The 21,459-nt window shown below is 37.3% G+C and overlaps 1 protein-coding gene across 3 annotated transcripts in view; it reads left to right on the top strand.

Annotated features, from left to right (window-relative positions):
• WDR27 (WD repeat domain 27) overlaps positions 1 to 21,459 on the top strand; it is a 397,567-nt gene that overhangs the window by 54,613 nt on the left and 321,495 nt on the right. For all 3 annotated transcript variants that reach the window (XM_058289718.2, XM_058289717.2, XM_058289719.2), the window contains 12 exons: positions 525 to 576; positions 1,358 to 1,428; positions 3,200 to 3,320; positions 4,630 to 4,750; positions 5,159 to 5,262; positions 7,117 to 7,184; positions 7,504 to 7,625; positions 8,052 to 8,134; positions 12,534 to 12,612; positions 14,741 to 14,818; positions 17,258 to 17,355; positions 18,306 to 18,395. In XM_058289718.2, coding sequence (XP_058145701.1) covers positions 525 to 576; positions 1,358 to 1,428; positions 3,200 to 3,320; positions 4,630 to 4,750; positions 5,159 to 5,262; positions 7,117 to 7,184; positions 7,504 to 7,625; positions 8,052 to 8,134; positions 12,534 to 12,612; positions 14,741 to 14,818; positions 17,258 to 17,355; positions 18,306 to 18,395 — 1,087 coding nt within the window. The remainder of the gene's footprint in view (positions 1 to 524; positions 577 to 1,357; positions 1,429 to 3,199; positions 3,321 to 4,629; positions 4,751 to 5,158; positions 5,263 to 7,116; positions 7,185 to 7,503; positions 7,626 to 8,051; positions 8,135 to 12,533; positions 12,613 to 14,740; positions 14,819 to 17,257; positions 17,356 to 18,305; positions 18,396 to 21,459) is intronic.

Here is a 21,459-nt window from a genome sequence, read left to right as displayed (position 1 = left end):
TCCATCACTTATCGACAAACTGTGTTTTGTGCATCGTTTTTCTGCTCTGTAAAATAGAAATAATGGTACCAGTTGCCTCACTGGGTTGTTTGCAGAATTAAAAGTGTTAATATTTGGAAAGCATTTAGCAGTGTGCCTGTTACATATTAAATGGTATATCTAAGTGTTTATTGAGCAAATGCATAAATGTTTTCCAGGGTTAAAATTGCATAGTTCTTTCTTTACTTTATACCTTTATCTTGTCAATATTGGTTAAGTGCCTGGGAAATGTTCCTAAGCTTGTCTTAGCTTTATGTTTTCCAATTCTTCCAAACATGTTGTTAGTAATTTTCTCTATGATTCTGGTATGTTTTATTGTCACATTTATATAGTTTTATTATTTATCTACTTATTTTATTATTATTTTCTCTTTTAGGTAACTATTCACATAAATTAATTTTCAATTGGTTAGTGCTATTAGTTCAAGTTATAGCAATAATGACAAAATTTTTATCTCTTCTAAAGTAACATGTTTTTGTCTAAAGGTCTGGGATCATTGTAAGGGAACATTAATTTACAATTCATCAGTTTTGACAGGTAAATTTAAAATTTTCTGTATGTTCTATAATTAGGCTGTATTTAGTAAAATTCTACTTATATATATATACATATATATTATTCCATAAAATGGAACAGTGACATTATATAGGAATTATTTTCTTGAAATTAGCTATATGGAATTATTATTTGACTGTCAAGAAAACCTAATTATAAACTTGATCTTTTATGTCATTTATAGTTTATTTAGGGCATATATTTTAAAATAGCCATTTATCTTATTTCTCTATCTAAATTATTGACATTTTATATTTAGAGTAATTTTTAAATGAAATGATATTATAGGAAGCAATTTGAAAAAAGACATCTAATTACCATTTTCATCATTAATTCCATAATTTTATTATTTCTGGCTTTAGAATCATTGTTTCAAGTTTAACGTGTATTGAATATGAATATGGTTCTAACTCTAATGTTATAAAGTTTCTTGGAATCAGTGAAATTTCAGGAAAATTGACTATGCCAGGCTTTCTGTCTTGATCAATAGTATTTGATTAATCAGAATTCATCTGTGGCAGACTTTAATATTTGGGGTAACTTCCTTAACTTGTATTTTATTTGGGATAACTTCTTAATTTCTCTCACACTCAGGGAGTTTTCAAAATTTATGTTAACTTAGAGTTTTCCCTTCTTTGGTGAATATTATTTTGGACTGGTTCAAATGTAGCTAAAAGAAATATTAAAAGTAAAACAGTAATACTTCTCAGCTTAAACCATATCAGGTCCTTTCAAAGTTAAATATTCTTGTTCATTTCAATAGCATATCCTCTCCTAAGCTTATTCATTCATGAAGAAAGTAAGCAGCTTGTTACTGGATGTGCTGATGGCCAGGTGAGAGAGCTGCAAAATTAACTTCCAATTTTCAAACATTCTTGTGACAATATGAACATGTGTATAAAAGGACTTTGTTTCATAATTACATGGTAATATTGCTTTGTATTTTTGTTTGTAATTTGAAGAAACTGGTTAACGTATCAGTGTAATGAGGCTTTATTCTTTTGTAGGCATCTGTGTTACTTACGGAAGCTTTTTTTTTAAATATATAAAAAAAGAAGTTTTAGATTACAGAGAAGTTACACAGAAAGTATTGGCGATTCCCATGTACTCCACTCTCCCCTTCCCATATTTCCCCCTTTAATAACATCTTATATTAGTGTGATACATTTGTTACAATTGATGAACAGATATTGAAGCATTGCCAGTAACCATAGTCTATAGTTTACATTATGGTTTTTACGCTTTGCACTGTACAGTTTCATAGGTTTTGACAAAATGTATAATGGCCTGTATCCATCACTGCAATGTCTGGCAGAACAATTCCAATGTTGTAAAAATGCCCCATGTTACATCTATTCCTTCCCCTTTCCTCAGAACCTCTGGTGACCACTATCTTTATATCAATATTATAATTTTTTATACGGTTTTAAATATATATATGCCCAGGCTCCATCCTGGCTATTCTGATTATGTTTTAAGTGGAGCCAAGTAATCTGTATTTTATTTTTGCTTTTATTTTTTTAGATTTATTTCTCTCCCCTATCCGCCCCCCCCCCCCCCGGTTGTCTGCTCTCTGTGTCCTTTTGCTGTGTGTTCTTCTGTGACCACTTCTATCCTTATCAGTGGCACCAGGAATCTGTGTTTCTTTTTGTTGCATCATCTTATACGGCACCATTCCTGGCAGGCTGCACTTTCTTTCACGCTGGGCGGCTCTCCTTACGGGGCGCACTCCTTGCGTGAGGGGCTCCCCTATGCAGGGACACCCCTGCGTGGCACGGCACTCCTTGTGCGCATCAGCACTGTGTGTGGGCCAGCTCCACACGGGTCAAGGAGGCCCGGGGTTTGAACCACAGACCTCCCATGTGGTAGGTGGACGCCCTATCTATTGGGCCAAGTCTGCTTCCCTTGCTTTTAAATCTGCGTGGAATTCTGATTTGCAGCCACAGTTAAGTCCCACTAATATAAGCATTTGAGAAAGCTTTACGTACTCTGAAATTATAGTTAATATTTTTCAAAACTTACTTTTTTGGGCACATGTTTTAGGCTTACTTCATAAAGCATGGATATTATTCTCCTTTTTGAAAGTTGCTGTTGATATAATTTGGGGAACATATATTGTTTATTTGGAAAGATACGGTTTTGGAAGTTCTGGTAAGTTCTTTCTTGTCATGTTGATTGTTATTATTTTGTGTCTTATAACTCAATGATCTAGTACATTTCATGGTTTTGAAAACTGTGGATTTTTATGTAAAGGAGTAGAAAGCAAATGGGTTATTTGAGACAATAGAAAATAATTTCCCTGAAAGTGTTTTGTAGAAAACATTTTATATATTAAAAATATAATATGTTTAAAATATATTATTTATGCCTGTACCTAAAGTAAATATTTTTAAGTGACATGTCAATAATTGGGAAGTGCTCCAAGATTTTGGCTGCCTAAAGCTACAGAAAAACAGTCAAATGAAAATCTCTATAAGACCTGGTAGTGTTATTTGTCTGGTTTTTCTCACTTATCCCATTTGGATTTTACTTCTTTTTCTTGTGTATCATTTGTTGAAATCTATCTATCTATCTCTATATATCTATGTGTTTTGCATTCTTTTAGCTTTGGATCTTCAGTTTGATCGAAAGACATCATTATCGTTGTGTGACCCGTATTGACCTAAGGAAAAAAAGAGATAGTTTCTGTACTAAAAAGGTTAAATCTGGATTGTGCAGCCAGTTAGGTAATGTTGCTCAAATTCTTCCACATGATTTCATGCTTTATCACATAGTGTTTATTGAGCTTTATATAGAGCTTTATTTTTTTGGACTTGGTGGAAAGAGAGAAAGTAAGTAGAAGACAGTTGCTTATATTATCAACTCAGATAACTGCAAGATCCTGTGTGGGTGCTGCAAATGAGAATGGGGTGGGGGACAGGCAAAGGCATGTGCTTGTTGTGTGCATGGGGGGGCACCGGCGAGCAGAAGGGCACATAGTCCCTCTAATGGGCCAGCAGCTTCCTGACTTCAGCAGACTCTTGTGATGGGGGCAGTTGGGGTCCAGGATAGACAGATCTTCCAGTTTTTCAAGAGAAACCAAAACTGTGGATTTTACATGTTGATAGACTGGTGTGCTATATAGGATTCCACTGCAACTGGCCTCTCCATACTATTCAGCAATCCCTTTCAGCAGTCAGTAATTATTTTCCTTGCCTCTCAAAGGTGTTTCCATTTATCCACATCTTCAGCCATATCACTATGTGCTCTATCTTAGCATATGTGCAGATGTGCGAAGATAAATTCACAATAAAGGAGCAATATATTCCTTTCAGGAGCTTACACTATACTGGAAGAAGGAAAAAATCTTTTCTTTTTTCTTTTTAATCCAATTAACAATTCTTCTTTCATAGGAGTTTGCAACCCATTAATTTTTTTTTACTATAGCAAATGGATTAAAACAAAAAAAAAAATTTTTTTTGAGGTACCAAGGATTGAGCCCAGGACCTTGTACATGCAAAGCAGGTGCTCAACCACTGAGCTGCACCCACTCCCCTATAGCAAATATTTTTGCTCTGTGTCCTACAAGTTTATCTTCATTGTTATTTATTCTTTCTTTTAGTTTATGTGCTTTTGTAGATGGCTTTGAACTATTTATTTTGAAGTAGGTGAGAAGATATCTTTTCTCAATATATCTATTTCTTCCTAGTTTTTAAAATCTTGGTTTTCATTATTTCTTTTTATAAGTAACCCATTTATTATTGAAGTAAACTTCAACCTATTTTAGGAAACATGGAGTTAAACTCTTTTAGCTGTCCATAATCTCTTCTCTGCTGGTCTTTTTTTTCTTTTCTTTTGGTTCTGCACTTGAAATTCCATGTATAGGCTCTAGTTTTTAATTTTATTTCTGTTCTATATAATGTTCAATCTTACATGTTTTTCTCAATTTGTTCCCTGAATTTTTCTAGCAATATATATTTACTGCAACATCCCATTGTGCAAATTGTTTGCATTTTAATTTGGTTAATAATTATAATCATTAATTCTGTTCCCTAGAAGAGAGTCAGCTTTCCTCTACAAATGAACTGGAAAAAGTAGAAAAGACTGAAGTAACATTTCCTGTACTGACACTTGAACACTGTGATCTGTCATTCAATCTAAATTCTGAAAGTGAATTGTAAGTATCATGAACTTGGCCAAAGTCATATAGAGACAAGCTCTTAAATTCCTTAAATGAATACTAGGTTCATTTTTTAAAGGAACAATATACAAATAGAGTAATAAAAATGAAACCAAATAATTTTTGTAAGCCTTAGAAGAAAACGAAAACCAGCATTTGATTTGGGGTCAGATTTGTGGCCATTTTAAGTGACTTGCATTCTCTTGATAGTCAGTGAATGCTTAGGAAATAACAAATAGGGATACCTTTTGGGTTATCCAAAGTTATATCTCCACTTCTTTCCCCTTATTTGGGGGATTAGCTGTGATGCTAAGTGAAACTGAGAATGCAAAGAAATGGTGGTCTCTATTTCTTTTCGAACTTTAAGGAATAAGATGAGTAAGATTTTTCCTCTTTTGAAATCAGCCTTTCTTCTGAGAATACCAAGTGCTTGTGGATTGGAAGCTCAGCTGGTTTATTTATATTTAATTTGGCAAACTTTGAATTGGAAGCCGTTTTACATTACAAAGGTAAGATCATAAATTAAAATAATCTTTGATATAAATTGCATGTGATTTTAATATTTTTCTTGTTCCAGTATACAGGGTATAAACATTCCTAGTGTAGAAAGCCTGGTTATTTGAATTTGAGGATAAGATATGTTTAATCATTTAGGAAAAATGGCTGTTCATCAATAGCTTCTGTGGAAATGAGCATTCAGGCACCCTGAGTTATTAAAACTTCACTACTGAAAAATTGCTAAAATGTTAAGAAATGAACGAAATGTCTTCCTGTAAACATATAGAGAGAGATATCATGGAAAGATATGCAAGCTGCACAAAGTTGCAAAACACAATAAATATATAGCACCATCACATTGTTATAAGTAATAATATATAGGTTAGTATATGCCTATTAAAATTATTTAGATTTCAAACCATTATGTGTTTCTGGGGGATGGCAGGTTATAAATATAAATCACTTTTTAATTTTATGTTTATAAAATAAGTATATTTGTATTTTCACGTTATTTATAGATGTTTCCTTTTTGTAAAGATTGTAAACTTTGGTAAGCAGAGAAAAGGTGTAGTTTAAGAAATAATAAAGAAAATATACTACAATAATATAAGGAAGGAAAAAAACAGCTTCTGTGTTGCTGAATCCAAATAACATATTTTATTTCTACTCTTTCTTGACCCCTTAGTGGCATTCAACACAAGTCACCTTGAAATTTTCCCTTCCTCGGGCCACTCCTTCAGGTCTTTTATCTACATCTCTTCTTCTACTCATCTTTTCCACGTGCATTAGGGTGGGTAAGAGGCCCCTTCTCACCGAGCCTTCCGTTGTCCAATCCAAAGGCTTACAGAAAAGACTCTTAAATTAAGACTGTCTCTATTCTGAGTCCCAAACCAATGCTTTCTGTTGAATATCTGTATATACATCATCTAGCAAGTGCCTTATCTTCAACATGTCTAAATTTAAATTTATGCTCTTTCCCTCCAAACCTGCCTCTCTTTGCCAGTGTTCCCTTTTTTAAGTTTATGTTACCAACATTCACCAAGTTGTCCATTTGAGAAATGGGAAATAATTGCTGATATACTTTTCCCTCTGTCCCCGATTCTTATCTAATCAATCACCACATCCTGTCAATTCTACTTCCAAATACTTTTCCATTGCATTCTTCTTTTTGAAGAAACCATCATCATCTCTTGCTAAGAATACCACGCCGGCATCCTAATTGATTTTCCGGCTTCCAATCTCCCCGTCCTCCAACCTTTTTGAACACACTAACAAAAAAAAATTTTTTTTTAAATGCAAGTTTACTTCTGTCATTCTCCACTTTAAACTTTTTAATGGTTTTCCATTAGTTTTAGGATGAAGTCAAAATTCCTTAGCTTGGTCTCCAAAACTAGGCTTGATTTGGCCAGGGTCCTCACTTCAGCCTCCCCGTCCTAAGTTTGGCTCCCTTTTCATTGCTTTCTCACCAATATGGTTTTGTTTTACTTTCTTGGACTCTCCAAATCTTTTCAGTCATTGTCTTGCATGTACTTATCATTCTTCTCCCACTGGCCAATCCCTGATCGTTTCTTTAGGATTCAACTTCATCATCACTAGATCGCATCCTTGTGCTCACTGTTCTCCCTGCAAGCTCTCTTCCCTTCCCCACACTTGTCACAATTTTAGCTAAATATTTATGTTTGCAGTCATAGGTTTGATGCCTGACTTTCCCCCTACACCATAAGCTGCATGACAGTAAACACCGGCCCATTCTTTGCTATATTACCAGCCTGTAGCACAGTGCCTGATGTGTGTTGAATGAATGAGTGTTTAGCCTACTTACCACTTAAACAGTGTTTGTTTATTTCTCTTTGCTGGAAATGAAGATTATAGAAGCCTCAGCATTAAAGTTGTTGGGTCATGTGCAATAATGAACAAAACTGTCGATCAAAAGGTTAGTAATAAAGCATTTTCTGTATTTAATCATTATAAAATATATTTATTTATAAATTTACTTTCTTCAGCATGTTATAGTGACTAGCTTACTAAATAAGGTTTATATGTGAAAATATTTTATGAATTACAAACTACCAAGTAATTAATATTACCTGTCAAATAGTATAACTATTAATATAGATGAATTTATATTTTGTTTTTAATTAATTGTAATTTTTAAAATGTTGCATTTTTGACTAGAGTTATGGATGTAGCTTTGTAATTTTCCTTTTTGTGCAGTGATATTATTAATTTTTTCAAAACTCTGTCCCTTGTAGGTTTTTTGCTTACTCACTTCCCTGTTTGGAAATAAGATTGCTGTATTAAAAATTAATCTTGCTGCACTTGTGAGGTCTCAACAGTGCCCTGACATGGGAAAGAATCTTTCAGTGTTGGCTAGGTACAGAGTCTTTTTTTTTTAAGTAGGATATATTTGTGCATGTTTGTTTATCAATCAGTAGAATTTTAGATTCCTTTGTATCTTAAGAAATAAAACTAAAGTTTAGTAACCCCCCAATTATGCTAATCTTGTTTGAAGGAATTATTATTCATGACTTCACTTCTACCTTGTTTAAAAACAAATAGTTTATAGTTTATTTTAATGAGAAGTACAGGATAGAATACAAATTCTAAAAGAGCAATTTTACTAAAATGTAATAATATTTTTCTGTACAAGAATAAGAAGCTTGCTAGTTTTCCTCACTTCCAAATATATTGTTTATGGACTAACAATCGTTTTGAACTCTTCTTGAAATGTATTTTTCATTGAAACAACTCCATCCTAGGATCACCTGCTTTTATTGTATAGTTTTGTTTTTTATTTTAGTTCCTGTGTCTTACCAACCTCTCCACTGTATTTTGGAAGTGTTGAGAAAAAAAGTACGAAGCCTGCTAGTCAGAAGCAATCTGGTTAGTATAATGTACTCTGAAATATAAAACTGCAGAATTAATTAGTTCTCTTAGTTATCATTATAGTTAGTGCTGTTATGTTGCTTTGTCAATTCATATATATATATGTGTGTGTGTATATATATATATATAAAGGCAAAAAATCTGTATTACCTTCCTTTGTTCTTTCATGTCTCTGTTCCTCAAATATTTACTACCTGTCTTTTCTGATAGGGAATGTGTGAGATGCTTCTTTTCCAGAAGAATCATAATTCAGTGAGTGCCTCATACTAAGTATCAACGGTTAATTTTCTGGTGACTGTGAGTGGTTGGCACATTGGCACTCAAAATGATTTATCATGTGAATATTGTTTTCCTTGCTGCAGAATTTCAAGGCAAATCTCAAAATTGTTATTTTCCCCCTAGTACTTCCATATACATTTCTAAAGAATATGGACATTTTCTTACCTAACCACAATGCCATTATATTACAGTTAACAGTAATCCCTTGGTATCTTCTATTAGCCTGGTCATAATAAATTAGTCCTGATTCCCATTGGTTTGTTTTAAACAGTATCCAAACAAATACACATGATGCATTTTCAAAGAAATAATTTTTAAATTTACTTTCATTTTATGATGGTGGACTTCATTATAATCCACTTAATTCCACTGTAAGAATCAGGGATAATAATTTTTTTTCCACTTCAATGACCAATCCAAATTTATAATCAAACTTGCTAGGCTTCTTTTTTTTTTTTTAATTATCTTTACAGCTTCATGTTACATCTATTTTTTTTAAAATTTCTCTCCCCTTCCCTGCCCTCCTCCCCCAATCCCCCACTTCTCTGCTCTCTGCGTCCATTCACTGTGTGTTCTTCTGTGTCCACTTGGATTCTTGTCAGCAGCACCTGGAATCTGTGTCTCGTTTTGTTGTGTCATCTTGCTGCGTCAGCTCTCCGTGTGTGCGGTGCCACTCCTGGGCAGGCTGCACTTTTTTCGCATGGGGTGGCTCTCCTTACGGGTCACACTCCTTGCGTGTGGGGCTCCCCTACGCGGGGGATACCCCTATGTGACACGGCACTCTTGTGCACATCAGCACTGCACGTGGGCCAGCTCCACACGGGTCAAGGAGGCCCTGGGTTTGAACCTTGGACCTCCCATGTGGTAGGCGGATGCCCGATCCATTGGACTAAATCCGCTTCCCTAGGTTTCTTTTTTGATGGCTGAAAAAAACATAAAACACTTGTATTAGTCAGATTTCTCTAGGGAAACAGAACCTACAGGAAATATATGTAAATATGTGATTTTATAAAATTGTCTCATGTGACCATAGAGATGAACCAAATTCTATAGGACAGGTTGCAAACCAGGAACTCTGATGAAGGTCCTCGATGAGTTTCTCAGGACAAATTGGCTGTCTGAAGTAGAGATGGGAATTCTCCCTCTTGTGACTGCTGAAATCACTCATCCTTTTAAGGCCTTCTGTTGACTGGATGAGACTTCTCTCATGGCTGAAGGCAGTCTCCTCAGTTGATTATAGATGTCATCGGCCATGAATGCAATCAACTCATTGATGGTTTAAGTTCACACAATGTCCCCACAGTAACAGTTAGGCCAGTGCTTGCTTGACCAAACAACTGGGCATCATTACCTGGCCAAATTCACACACGAGCCTGACCCTGAAAGCACTCATCTATTTTCATATTGAACCTCTATCGCTTCACCTCTGTGTCCCCCTTTGATGAAGAGGTGTCCCTTTCCTTTACATGGACAGTCTCACTCTCTGTGCTCTGGATTCAGTCTCTTCTCATTTATTCCAGGACTGTGTTGCATTAAATAGTATCCTATCTCACTTGTATTTCTGGTCTCTGTCTACCTCTCTCGTTTAGAGATTTCCAGTTGCCAAGATGAGGATGTATTATCCCTCTCATTAAATTCCTCTTTTGGTTTGACCATTCCATAACTTTCTGTTCTAGCCTTCTCTTTCCCTTCTCTACCTAACTTTTTGAAATAATACTCTGAATGTATTTTATTCTATTATCTATTTTTGCATTTACTCTTTTTTTTAATAGATTATTTATTTATTTTTAAAAATTACATTCAAAAAATATGAAGTCCCATTCAACCCCACCGCCCCCACCCCCCACTCCCCCCACAGCAACACTCTCTCCCGTCTTCGTGACTCATCCATTGCACCTGGTAAGTACATCTCTGAGTATCACTGCACCCCTAGTCAGTGGTCCACATCATAGCCCACACTCTCCCACGTTCCATCCAGTGGGCCCTGGGGGGATCTACAATGTCCCGTAATTGTCCATGAAGCACCGCCCAGGACGTCTCCTCGTCCCGAAAACGCCTCCACATCTCATCTCTTCCTCCCATTCCCCAAACCCAGCAGCCACCATGGCTACCCTTCCCACACCCATTCCACATTTTCTCTGTGGACATTGGGTTGGTTGTGTCCATTGCACATCTGTGTCAAGTGGGGGCTTAGATTCCACATGGATACTGGATGCACTCCTCCTGCTTTCAGTTGTAGATACTCTAGGCTCCATGGTGTGGTGGTTGACCTTCTTCAACTCGATGTTAGCTGAGTGGGGTAAGTCCAATAAATCAAAGTGTAGGAGCTGAAGTCTGTTGAGGCTCTGGGCCTGGGTGTCATATTATCAGTCCAGAGATTCAAATCCCCTAAATATATCTAAAACCCCAGCACCAACTACAATTCCATTAAAGTAGCATGCAAGTCTTGTGAAAAGAGATCCTCTCTGAGTCCAATTCCATCATGCAGAAACACCAGCTCCAAAGAAGGGCCATCTGCCATGGTAGTGAACCCCATCTGCCATGATCATAGAACCCGTGGGTCTCTTTATTGCATTTACTCTTAATACATGACAGTGTGGATTCTGACCCCACCACACTGCTTTAATTGTTCTGGGAAAAGACAAAGATGAATTCTTCATTTCTATTGTCTTTTTTTTTTTTAAAAGATTTATTTATTTTTTAAATTTATTTCTCTCCCCCTCACCCCCGTTCTCTGTTCTCTGTGTCCATTTGCTGTGCGTTCTTCTGTGACCGCTTCTATCCTTATCAGTGGCACCGGGAATCTGTGTTTCTTTTTGTTGCATCATCTTGTTGTGTCAGCTCTGCGTGTGTGTGGCACCATTCCTGGGCAAGCTGCACTTTCTTTTGTGCTGGGCGTCTCTCCTTGCGTGTGGGGCTCCCCTACGTTGGGGACACCCCTGCGTGGCAGGGCACTCCTTGCATGCATCTGTGCATCAGCATTGCACGTGGACCAGCTCCACGTGGGTCAAGGAGGCCCAGGGTTTGAACCTTGGACCTCCTATGTGGTAGGTGGACGCCCTATCCATTGGGCCAAGTCTGCTTCCCTCTATTGTGTCTTGATCTTACTTTCCCCTCTAACTTGTCACTGTTAACCATATTCTCTTTTCTAAGACTCTTTCCTCTCTTGGATTTTGAGGCACTCATTGCTCCTGGATTTCTCGCTTCTTTGTGCTTTCCCTCTCTCTCTTGCACTTCCTCTTATTTTTGGCAGAATTCGGGCATTGGTTCTCTTCTTGTCTTCCTCCACATGTTTCGCTGGGCAGGCTCATCTATTCTTGTGACCTCTGCTGACACTGATCATGCTAAGAGCCCTAAACATCTGTATCTTCAGGGCAGACTTTTCTCCTGAACAACAATCAGGAGTTATATTTTTAGATTGGGAAACTGAGGATCAGAGTTTCAGTTACTTGCTGGAAATAGGACACAAATTTGGTGTCAGTCTGAAACTTATGTTAATAATAATAGTTATATTCCCTTTTCTTCATTAAGCCTATGTCTATTTCTCTCCTATCTCAATTAATAGCATTTTTATCTGTCCAGCTGAACAAACTGGAAATCTCTGAGTCATCTCTGGCTCCTCTTTCCTTTCTCATTACCTACATTTGGTTGATCACTAAGTCCTAAAAATTCGTTTTATTTACTCTTTGTTTCACACAGTTCCAGTTTTTGTTTTTCAGCCACTGTTCTAGATCAACTGTAATGTTTCATTATAATTTGGACAGTCATTTTTAAATAGTGGAAACTCTAGCCCATACTATGCATAAGGTTTGAAATCTTAGTTAATAATTACTTGAAATATACAAGTATTAAACATATTTCATCTTAGTATAATTTAAAGAATGAGGTAAACATTTTTATTTTCTTATGCTTTTAAGAATTCCCTCCCTCCCCCAAACATATAAATTTCTTTGCTAGCATTAGTTGGTCTGACTTCTGTTATAATAACTCTTAAATCCAGGAAATCATTCTAGTATTAAGAATTTTTCTGTTTTTAAGAAGCTATGCTTTTTTCCACATCTGTAATGAAATTGCAGTCTTAAAGATTTATCTCTTCTCTAAAATTGTTTTTATGTAGCCGTACGGAATGTCATCAAGGACCAACCACTGGTTTTCCACAATAAAGTTAGATCATCCGGATATACAACTTCACCTCAGTGAGTAAAACTCTTTGTTTTCGGTACAAGTTTTACAGGCATGACTTCAGAAATAAAAAAGGCATCTGAAAAACATTTTGATGGCAAGTTAATATACTTTTTCGGTTATTGACCTAAAGCACAAAGGAACTTACAGTTTGCTTTGTAATGGAAACAGAACTGTTACCTGCATACCTGGATATAGAGTTTAACTTTGGACAATAGTGCCCGTTTCCAGGGATCCTCCCGTAGAGATATGGAGACAGACATAGTAAACAAGGAATCAAGATGTGATAGGTTACCCCTTAGAATTCACAGTCATTGCAGTGGTAGCAGCAGCAAGAATTTATTGAGTGCTTACTGTGTCCTGGGCCCTGCTCTGAATCTTGACATTTATTTAACTCACTTAATTGTTTGGTCAGCCCTTTAAGTTCTTATCTGATAATAAGGTCATTTCTAGTGAGGTGAGGAAAAAATGGTGGGATATAGGGCTTGAAGAGATTACTTACTCTCTAAAATAACTTAGCTGATTGAGGCCTAACTACATTGCCTTTTGATAGAGGACAGCTTTGCTATTTGGAGCATTAAAATCTAGTATATTCAAAACTTGAGTTAGCAGGACTGATTGCTTGGAGTGAGGAATGGAGAGAGTTATTGCAGAAACTGGTATGTTCAAAGCCAAGGAAATGTGAAACGTCATGATAATTTTGAAAAATTGCAAGTACAACAAACCCTTAATTGCCTAGTCCTTCATGAGTCCAAAATTTTTCAAAAGTGGTTCCTGCATCAGCAAGTTCTGCCCTTTATTCTCTGTTGAGAATGCTTTTCCCCCAGATTTTCATGGGCTCCTTGCCTTGCTTCATTCAAGCCTCTGCTCCAGCGTCCCCCTCCTTGCGAGGACTTGCCTTAACTTCTGGCTAAACTACAACCCTCCAACCTTCACCTGCTGCTCAGGCACTTTCTAACCTCTTTTGCACCTTTATTTTCCTGCAAAACACTTATCACTATCTTATTTATTTTTTTATCGTCTGCCTCTCTTACTAAAATACGTTTTCCATGAGAGCAGATACTTTGGCTGTCTTATTTATCACTGTATCCTTAGAACTCAGAACAATGCCTAGCACACAGCAGACACAAACACAAGTGGCGTTTGTTCAGTCGGCACAAGAGGCTGTGAGCTGTCTACAGCATAGTTTTTGTCCCAGTAGAAAGAATTTAAAATGAATCTCTTAATTCTTTTAATAGCTGTGTGGCTTTGGGCAGGTGATTTAAGATCTCCAGGTCTTCGTTTCTTTATCTGAAAGAATTGGGGGTCTGCTTCTAGATAATTGTTGCAATATTTCAATATTTACTATTTTAATTATATGAAAAGGAGAATCCACTCTAGTCAGTACATTTTATCTATGTTTTTTGGATTTCTAAGCAATATCCAAAATGAGATTTAACCTCAGTTATGATTGCATACGTTTGTTCTCCAAAGGGAAATGGTGTCTTAAGAATCAAATTTGGTATTCAGTTTAAGAGACATTCTGACTTTGTGAGTAACAGTTTTTCTATTTATAAATCTTTCATACAAATTTCCCAAAATTTAATCAATAGATAATTTATAATGTGATCTTTGTAAAAATACTGCCTTAGTCTTCCCTAGTAATCTACAATTTTTATATAGTTAGTACAGTATTCTCCAGAAATTTTGTGCCCAAATACACTTTATTTTCCAGTATTGAAATAGCCAGTGTAGATTTATAAATGGAAGAATAGCTATTAAACTACAAATTAAAGTAACATTTAATTTTTTAAACTTTATTATTATCTTGGGACACTGAAAGCATTTATATATAGTTAAAAAATTTTTTTGTCTTTATTTATTTTTTTAATGTTACATTAAAAAAATATGAGGTCCTGATATATCCTCCACCTCCCTCACTCCACTCCTCCCCCCATAACAACAACCTCCTCCATCATCATGAGACATTCATTGCATTTGGTGAATACATCTCTGAGCACCGCTGCACCTCATGGTCAATGGTCCACACCATAGCCCACACTCTCCCACAGTCTACCCAGTGGACATACAATGTCTGGTCTATCAGTGTCTTAAGAAAGAACTCTTAACCTTTTAGAATGACAAGCATTTTCTTTCTAACAGTGTAACTATGTTTTCACCAAAGACAAATGTGAAGAATGATAGTAAAAGATCTTCAAAATGCAAGCAGAGTTACAAATGGTATGTAATTTAGTTTGTGCATTACAAGTAAACTTGAAATAATTTAAATACTTCATTGGATTTTTCTTCCAAAACGGTGTATGGCTTTATATGCATGTATGTATTCACATTATTTACATACATATCCTTCATTCAGATTCAATTATTTTATATTAATAATTTTTTCAGGCATTTACCATCTTAATAACTTGGAATATTTAATTTTTGTTAAAATTGAGTCTTAGGAAACATGATAGCTAATGATTATTCTAAATAAGCTGCTTGGGTAATGTTGAATAGAAACTTTTGAAAAATTGCAAAGCTCACTGCTCATATTGAACAGTCAGTGATGAATTCCTTTATTCGGGATTGTTTCCTTTTATCCAGCAGCAACAGCGGCTGGGAATGGGGGTCCAGTTCTGGCTCTGCAGCTGCTCGTGCGGCTGTGGACAAGTCCGGAAAGCATCCTGGGCCTCATTTATTTACACAAGTTGGAGTTTGGGAGGGACCTCCGGGGTGCCTTCCAGTTCTAGACTTTCAAGATGATATCATCTCAAAAGAAACTTTTGGGCCACAGTGTTTAAAATACTATTCCTATCCCTTTATCTCTCAGCCACACTTGAAAAATCATTAGGGCCACAAAAATGCTTACTGGAACATTGGCTTTACCCATGCTACTTGATGTTTTTTTCTTCAAACTTTTTCGCTGTTCCTGCCACTTTCTGCTGCTCTCTCTATTATTTTTTTTTTTAAGATTTATTTATTTATTTTTATTTATTTAATTCCCCTCCCCTCCCCCGGTTGTCTGTTTTCTGTGTCTTTTTGCTCCATCTTGTTTCTTTCTCCGCTTCTGTTGTCATCAGCGGCACGGGAAGTGTGGGCGGCGCCATTCCTGGGCAGGCTGCACTTTCTTTCGCGCTGGGCGGCTCTCCTTACGGGGCGCACTCCTTGCGCGTGGGGCTCCCCTACGCGGGGGACACCCCTGCGTGGCAGGGCACTCCTTGCGCGCATCAGCACTGCGCATGGACCAGCTCCACACGGGTCAAGGAGGCCCCGGGTTTGAACCGCGGGCCTCCCATGTGGTAGACGGACGCCCTAACCACTGGGCCAAAGTCTGTTTCCCCAGCTCTCTCTATTATTGTTATATTATGCTTATTGATATTATGCACATGCCTAGAGCAAAGTGCATTCAAACTTTATAATATAACGTGTGCGAATATGAAATTCAGCACTCCAGAGTTTACACTGAACTCGTTTTTGTGTGATAGGTTTTTCCAGATTGAGGAAGGAGTCTTTTATTTATTTTGGCTCTGGTGGGCATTCAGTTGAGAGATTGCCAGGTAACAGTGATGACAAGGACTCCAAAACAATGTCCAGGGTATAGCCCATGTGTCCTCAGAGAAAGAGTTACCTGAACACCGGCACAGTGTGACATCGAAAGGATGAAGGATGACTTTTGTCTTACTTGGAGATGGGTTTGTAAGGCCAGTCTTATATCGAGATTTTACCAAATACGAATGTTGTTAATAAACGTATGTAATTTGTCATTCAGTAAATTCCAGTTTTTAAAACAACATGTTTTCATAGAATACTAGCTCTTTTTTTTTTTTTTTTTTCACATCTGGTGTTCTTTTCTACATCACATCTAATCTTCATCATACTCCAGTGGGGTGGATATTTTTGTGTTCAATTTACAGATGTGAGAAACTGAGCCCTAGTTAAGCTAAAGGGTTTGCTGAGGCCACACCCATCCTGAGGGAATAAACCAGCTCTCCTTGGTTCTAAGGCCTGCGGTCAGGGCTTTGAAGTTGCAAAAATGACGCTGAATTTTAAAAATTGGGAGATTTTATCTAAAAATGTGGCTTCCTCGCTTCTCTTGGAAAATGGGAGCTTTGGCCACACTGATAAAAACAGAACATTGCTGAGCACATTTTAGATGGGACACATGTGCTCTCTTCCTCACAGTTCCTGATGGACCTGCATCATTCATTTCAATTATTGTACTGAATTTAGGAGTAGTACTTTCTTTTTCCATCTCTTCTTGGCTTCTTTTAAAAACTGAGCATGTGCTCATTTTCATAGCAAATGTAATTAATGTGTAGTGTGAGTGATTAGTATTATGAGAGCCATCCTTAAAGAGCAGGAAACTGGCAAGCAAAATATGTTCTCTCTTTACTAAGAACCTTCTGCACAAAATCATCACAGTATTCACATCACTTTATATTAAACATGAGACCTCTTTGGTATTTTATACTTAAAATGCATGTACATTATGGCAATATGGACTATAAATCTATTTTAAAGTTTGATTAATATAAGAGTTTGATTATTCAAGTTTCATATGTTCAAGTTTAATGGAATAAAATAACATGTGTGAGTAAAGGGTGATCCACTTTGTTTCTAGTATAATCTCATTTTGAATTCTCTCTTAATTTTTATTATTTCTGATATTCTTTAAAGTAAAAAATATCCTTTGGAGATTTCTCTGCCAACCAAGCTCAGCAAGCAAGTTGTTCTGGCCCATGAACCGACTGCGGCGTGCTGTATTCAGTATTCAGGTATGTGAAAGGTTGTGGGAAGCAATTTTCATTTCATTTATAAGATTTTAAAAAACTTTTTCACTCTTCTAATGCAAATGTAAATATATGCCCACACATACATTTAAATCTTAATTTCTTGAAGTTATATGACATTGCCTAGATTAAATTCAAAATTCACTTTTTATTTGACTGCAATTAGAATTATTATAAACCATTTCATTTTTATCATTATTTTAGTAGCAGCACCCAATCACTACCATCAGAATTTGGAATTATGAATTAACCTAGTTTTGCTTTTATATGCTTGTGATTGCCTCCTACATATGTTTAAAAATAAACCTGGTAGGAGGGCTTTAACGTAGAAGGGTTATTTGTAGATGAAAACAGCTAACAAAATAGTCCTGGTTATCTGTTTCATCAATAGGTTGAAGAGAACGGGAATCTGATATGCTATGTGATGGCTGATGTCAATTCTGGCACATTAGCAATAGCTCTTCCTTGACGGGACATCCTCAGGTGGAGCCGTGTCCTCTAGGGCTGACTTTATTATTATTATTTTTTATCTGTTCTTTTTTTTCCCTCTAGGGTGACTTTATGTCTACCTCCATGGCAGCCACTCTGTCCTCAAGTGTATTTTAATGCCTTTACCAGACTTCTCCTTGGGGACCTCAACATTTTTTCTAAATAATGATTGAAAGAGGTTAGGAGGTAGTTTGTGATGGTGCCTCAGGTCTCCTCTAGGTAGCTGAAGTACTTGAACTTTTTTTTTTCAGATGTAAAAATTGTTTCTCATTCCTAGATCTGCTTGCAGGTGAGGATACACCTTTGCCTTGAATCTAGGGTTAGATACAATGTATCTAAATGTCAGTACTCTTTTTTCTCGTTCTGTTGGTTGTCTTTTCACTTTCTTGATAATTTCCTTTTATTTATTACAGATATTTCATAATATATATATATATTTTTAATAGGAGATGGACAACGATTGGCTTGTGGTCTAGCCAACCATTTATTACTAGTCTTTGATGCCAGTCTTAATGGAACACCAGCTGTTTTTTCAGGTAAAAATTGTCTTAATTTTTATTAATATAAATTTAGGATGAATTCCATTCTGTTCCTGGTTATCAATTGCTAAATATCACTTTTGTTTCCTTCAAAGCAATAACAACACAGAACAGATCTGAGGTTTGAATTTGGGGAATGAAATGATAAGATTTTAAGGAAATAGATACACTGAATTCCGTTAAACCAATGAGACCAAAATCTAATTATTTTTATGGATGATGTTCTGTAGTGTAGAGTGAAAAATTTGTTGAGGTTTTAAAGGAATGAGTGAAATAGAATCTTATGTTGACATATAATCAAAATATATTTTGAAAACTAATAGTAGGATTTTTACCTAGACCTTTTTATAAGTGTAACAAGGCAAATGGTTTATTTTTGAGAAAATAGATTTGTGGTTGAGGTGATAGCAACGGTACTAAAATGACTGCCATTGGACTTCTTAACTCTGACCTATATAGTCTCCTAGTTCTAAAACTTTAAATTTTTGCAACTCTTCATTGAGTTCCTCATACTGCTTGCTTTAAAACTTACACTTGGTTGATGTTTTATTATCAAACAAAGAAAAGAAAAGCAAAAAAGCTTTCACTGGATAGTCCATCTGTTTTTTTTTTTTTAAGATTTATTTATTTATTTAATTCCCCCCCCTCCCCTGGTTGTCTGTTCTTGGTGTCTATTTGCTGCGTCTTGTTTCTTCTGTTGTCGTCAGCGGCACGGGAAGTGTGGGCATCACCATTCCTGGGCAGGCTGCTCTTTCTTTTCACGCTGGGCGGCTTTCCTCACGGGCGCACTCCTTGCACGTGGGGCTCCCGCACGCGGGGGACACCCTTGCGTGGCAGGGCACTCCTTGCGCGCATCAGCACTGCGCATGGCCAGCTCCACACGGGTCAAGGAGGCCTGGGGTTTGAACCGCGGACCTCCCATATGGTAGACGGACGCCCTAACCACTGGGCCAAAGTCCGTTTCCCGTCCATCTGTTTTTATACTATTACCACCTTGACAACCATGGAAACTGCCTCCAGTTGCAGTGATTGCTAAGAAACATAGAGGTAGGAGGAACTGATGGTGAGTAGGGTGATGGAATTGGAAAGACTAGTAAGGGAAAGACCAGTAGGAACCAAATCAAAAGGGTGAGGCTGGGAAGTGGACTTGGCCCAATGGCTAGAGCATCTGCCTACCACAGGGGAGGTCTGCGGTTCAAACCCCGGGCCTCCTTGACCCGTGTGCAGCTGGCCCATGTGCAGTGCTGATGCATGCAATGAGTGCCCTGCCATGCAGGGGTGTCCCCCGCATAGGGGAGCCCCATGCACAAGGAGTGCGCCCCATAAGGAGAGCCGCCCAGTGTGAAAGAAAGTGCAGCCTGCCCAGTAATGGTGACCACACACGGAGAGCTGACACAAGATGACGCAACAAAAAGAAACACAGATTCCTGGTGGTGCTGATAAGGATAGAAGCAGTCACAGAAGAACACACACAGAATGGACACAGAGAGCAGACAACTGGGCGGGGGGAGGTAAATAAAAAATAAATCTTAAAAAAAAAAAAGGGTGAGGCTTAACTGGAAGCAGATGAGAGCTACCTCAAAGCAACTCACTGGATACCCTCTCTCAGGCATAGTTGACAATCCCCTGTCCTTGCTCTTTTTGTCTCCTAGGCTATTTCTGAAATCTGCAGCAGCTTCCCTAATAATACATTAATTAGAGGCCCTTTCGAAGGTTATACCAAAGTGGAATTGCTTCAAAAGCTACTGTAAAAATAATTCCTCTCTTGGATAATTTCCAGAAGGGTGGGTTTTTTTCTTCTGATCACAGCCTGGACTCCATGTACATTTTTGTTTCTAATCTTTTATCCAGCTGTATAGTCCACATAACTCCAATATATTCTTTAATACCTCTGGGCTCAAAATGTTGCTGGGAGTACTCTTTTTTTAATTAAATAATTTTTAAAAATATGATTTTTATTTATTTAAAGAGAGTTAGATTGCATGTGTTTACAGTACAGTTAATCCCTTGTTGGGGATTAAATACCACCTTCCTCTCCCCCAGCCCGGGTCCTGTGGGTGGGAACCCATTTGTTAATAGGACCTCTGAGGATGTTGTAAATTAAACTGCACCCAAAGTGAGGGTGGGCCTCGATCCAGTATGGCCGGAGTCCTTATACGCAAAGGAAATTGGATGCAGGAGAAAATCCACTAGAAGGTAGAATCCAGAAGCCAGCGGAACTGGAAGGAGAAAAGAGAGGACTTCGCCATGTGACTGAAAAGCCAATGGACCCTCTGGGTCACTGGCAGCCAGCCCCGAAAGCCAGAGGAAACTGCGCCTTGCCGACACCTCAGTTTTGAACTTCTCCTGGCCTGAAAACCATGAGCTGATGAATTCCCGTTGTTAAGTCAACCCATTGGTTTCTGTTGTTTGCTTTTTTAGGAGGTTCTGGGGATTGAACCCAGGACCTTGTACATGTGAAGCAGGCACTCAACCACTGAGCTACACCTGCCCCCAACCCATGGTGTCTTATGTGGAAACGAATATTTCATGGAGTGACGAAAATGCAGTGGATTTTAGAGCTAGTCTTTTAGAATCTTGCTCTCTTTCTCTTTGGGGGAACCGTCACTATTCCCTGTTCCCTGCTCTAGGCATCATTTCACCCCATATGCCTTTTGTGTAAGGGCCTCATCATTCACCTTCCAAAATTTGATTAGCTTCTCAACACCTACCCAGAACACAGAAAGATGGCTGTTTGCTTTTCATCATAACTAAGACAAATAATTTAAGCCTATTCTCGATTTTCTGAATATGGTCAAAGTTGAAGATAATTGAGACTCCTTTGGAGGAATTCTGGCTCTCTGAGATGATACAACCAGGAAAAAGTCCAGTTCGAAAGGCATTAATAATATTAGTATTTAATTTAATGAAAGAGTTTTGTGTTCCTGCATTATGTTTTAGAATGTTTTCCATACAAACTTATTTAAAATTCCTAATCCTTAAGTTCCAACCCAACTGCTTAGCATGTGCCCAGCACAGTATGGATGCCCAACAAATCCTCGAATGAATCTGAAAACTTTAT

Source organism: Dasypus novemcinctus, chromosome 28 (genome assembly GCF_030445035.2).
Source record: "Dasypus novemcinctus isolate mDasNov1 chromosome 28, mDasNov1.1.hap2, whole genome shotgun sequence".
NCBI classification, from domain to species: domain Eukaryota; kingdom Metazoa; phylum Chordata; class Mammalia; order Cingulata; family Dasypodidae; genus Dasypus; species Dasypus novemcinctus.
The sequence above is the reverse complement of the archived record's forward strand: the minus strand, read 5'-3'. Positions and strand labels throughout refer to the sequence as shown.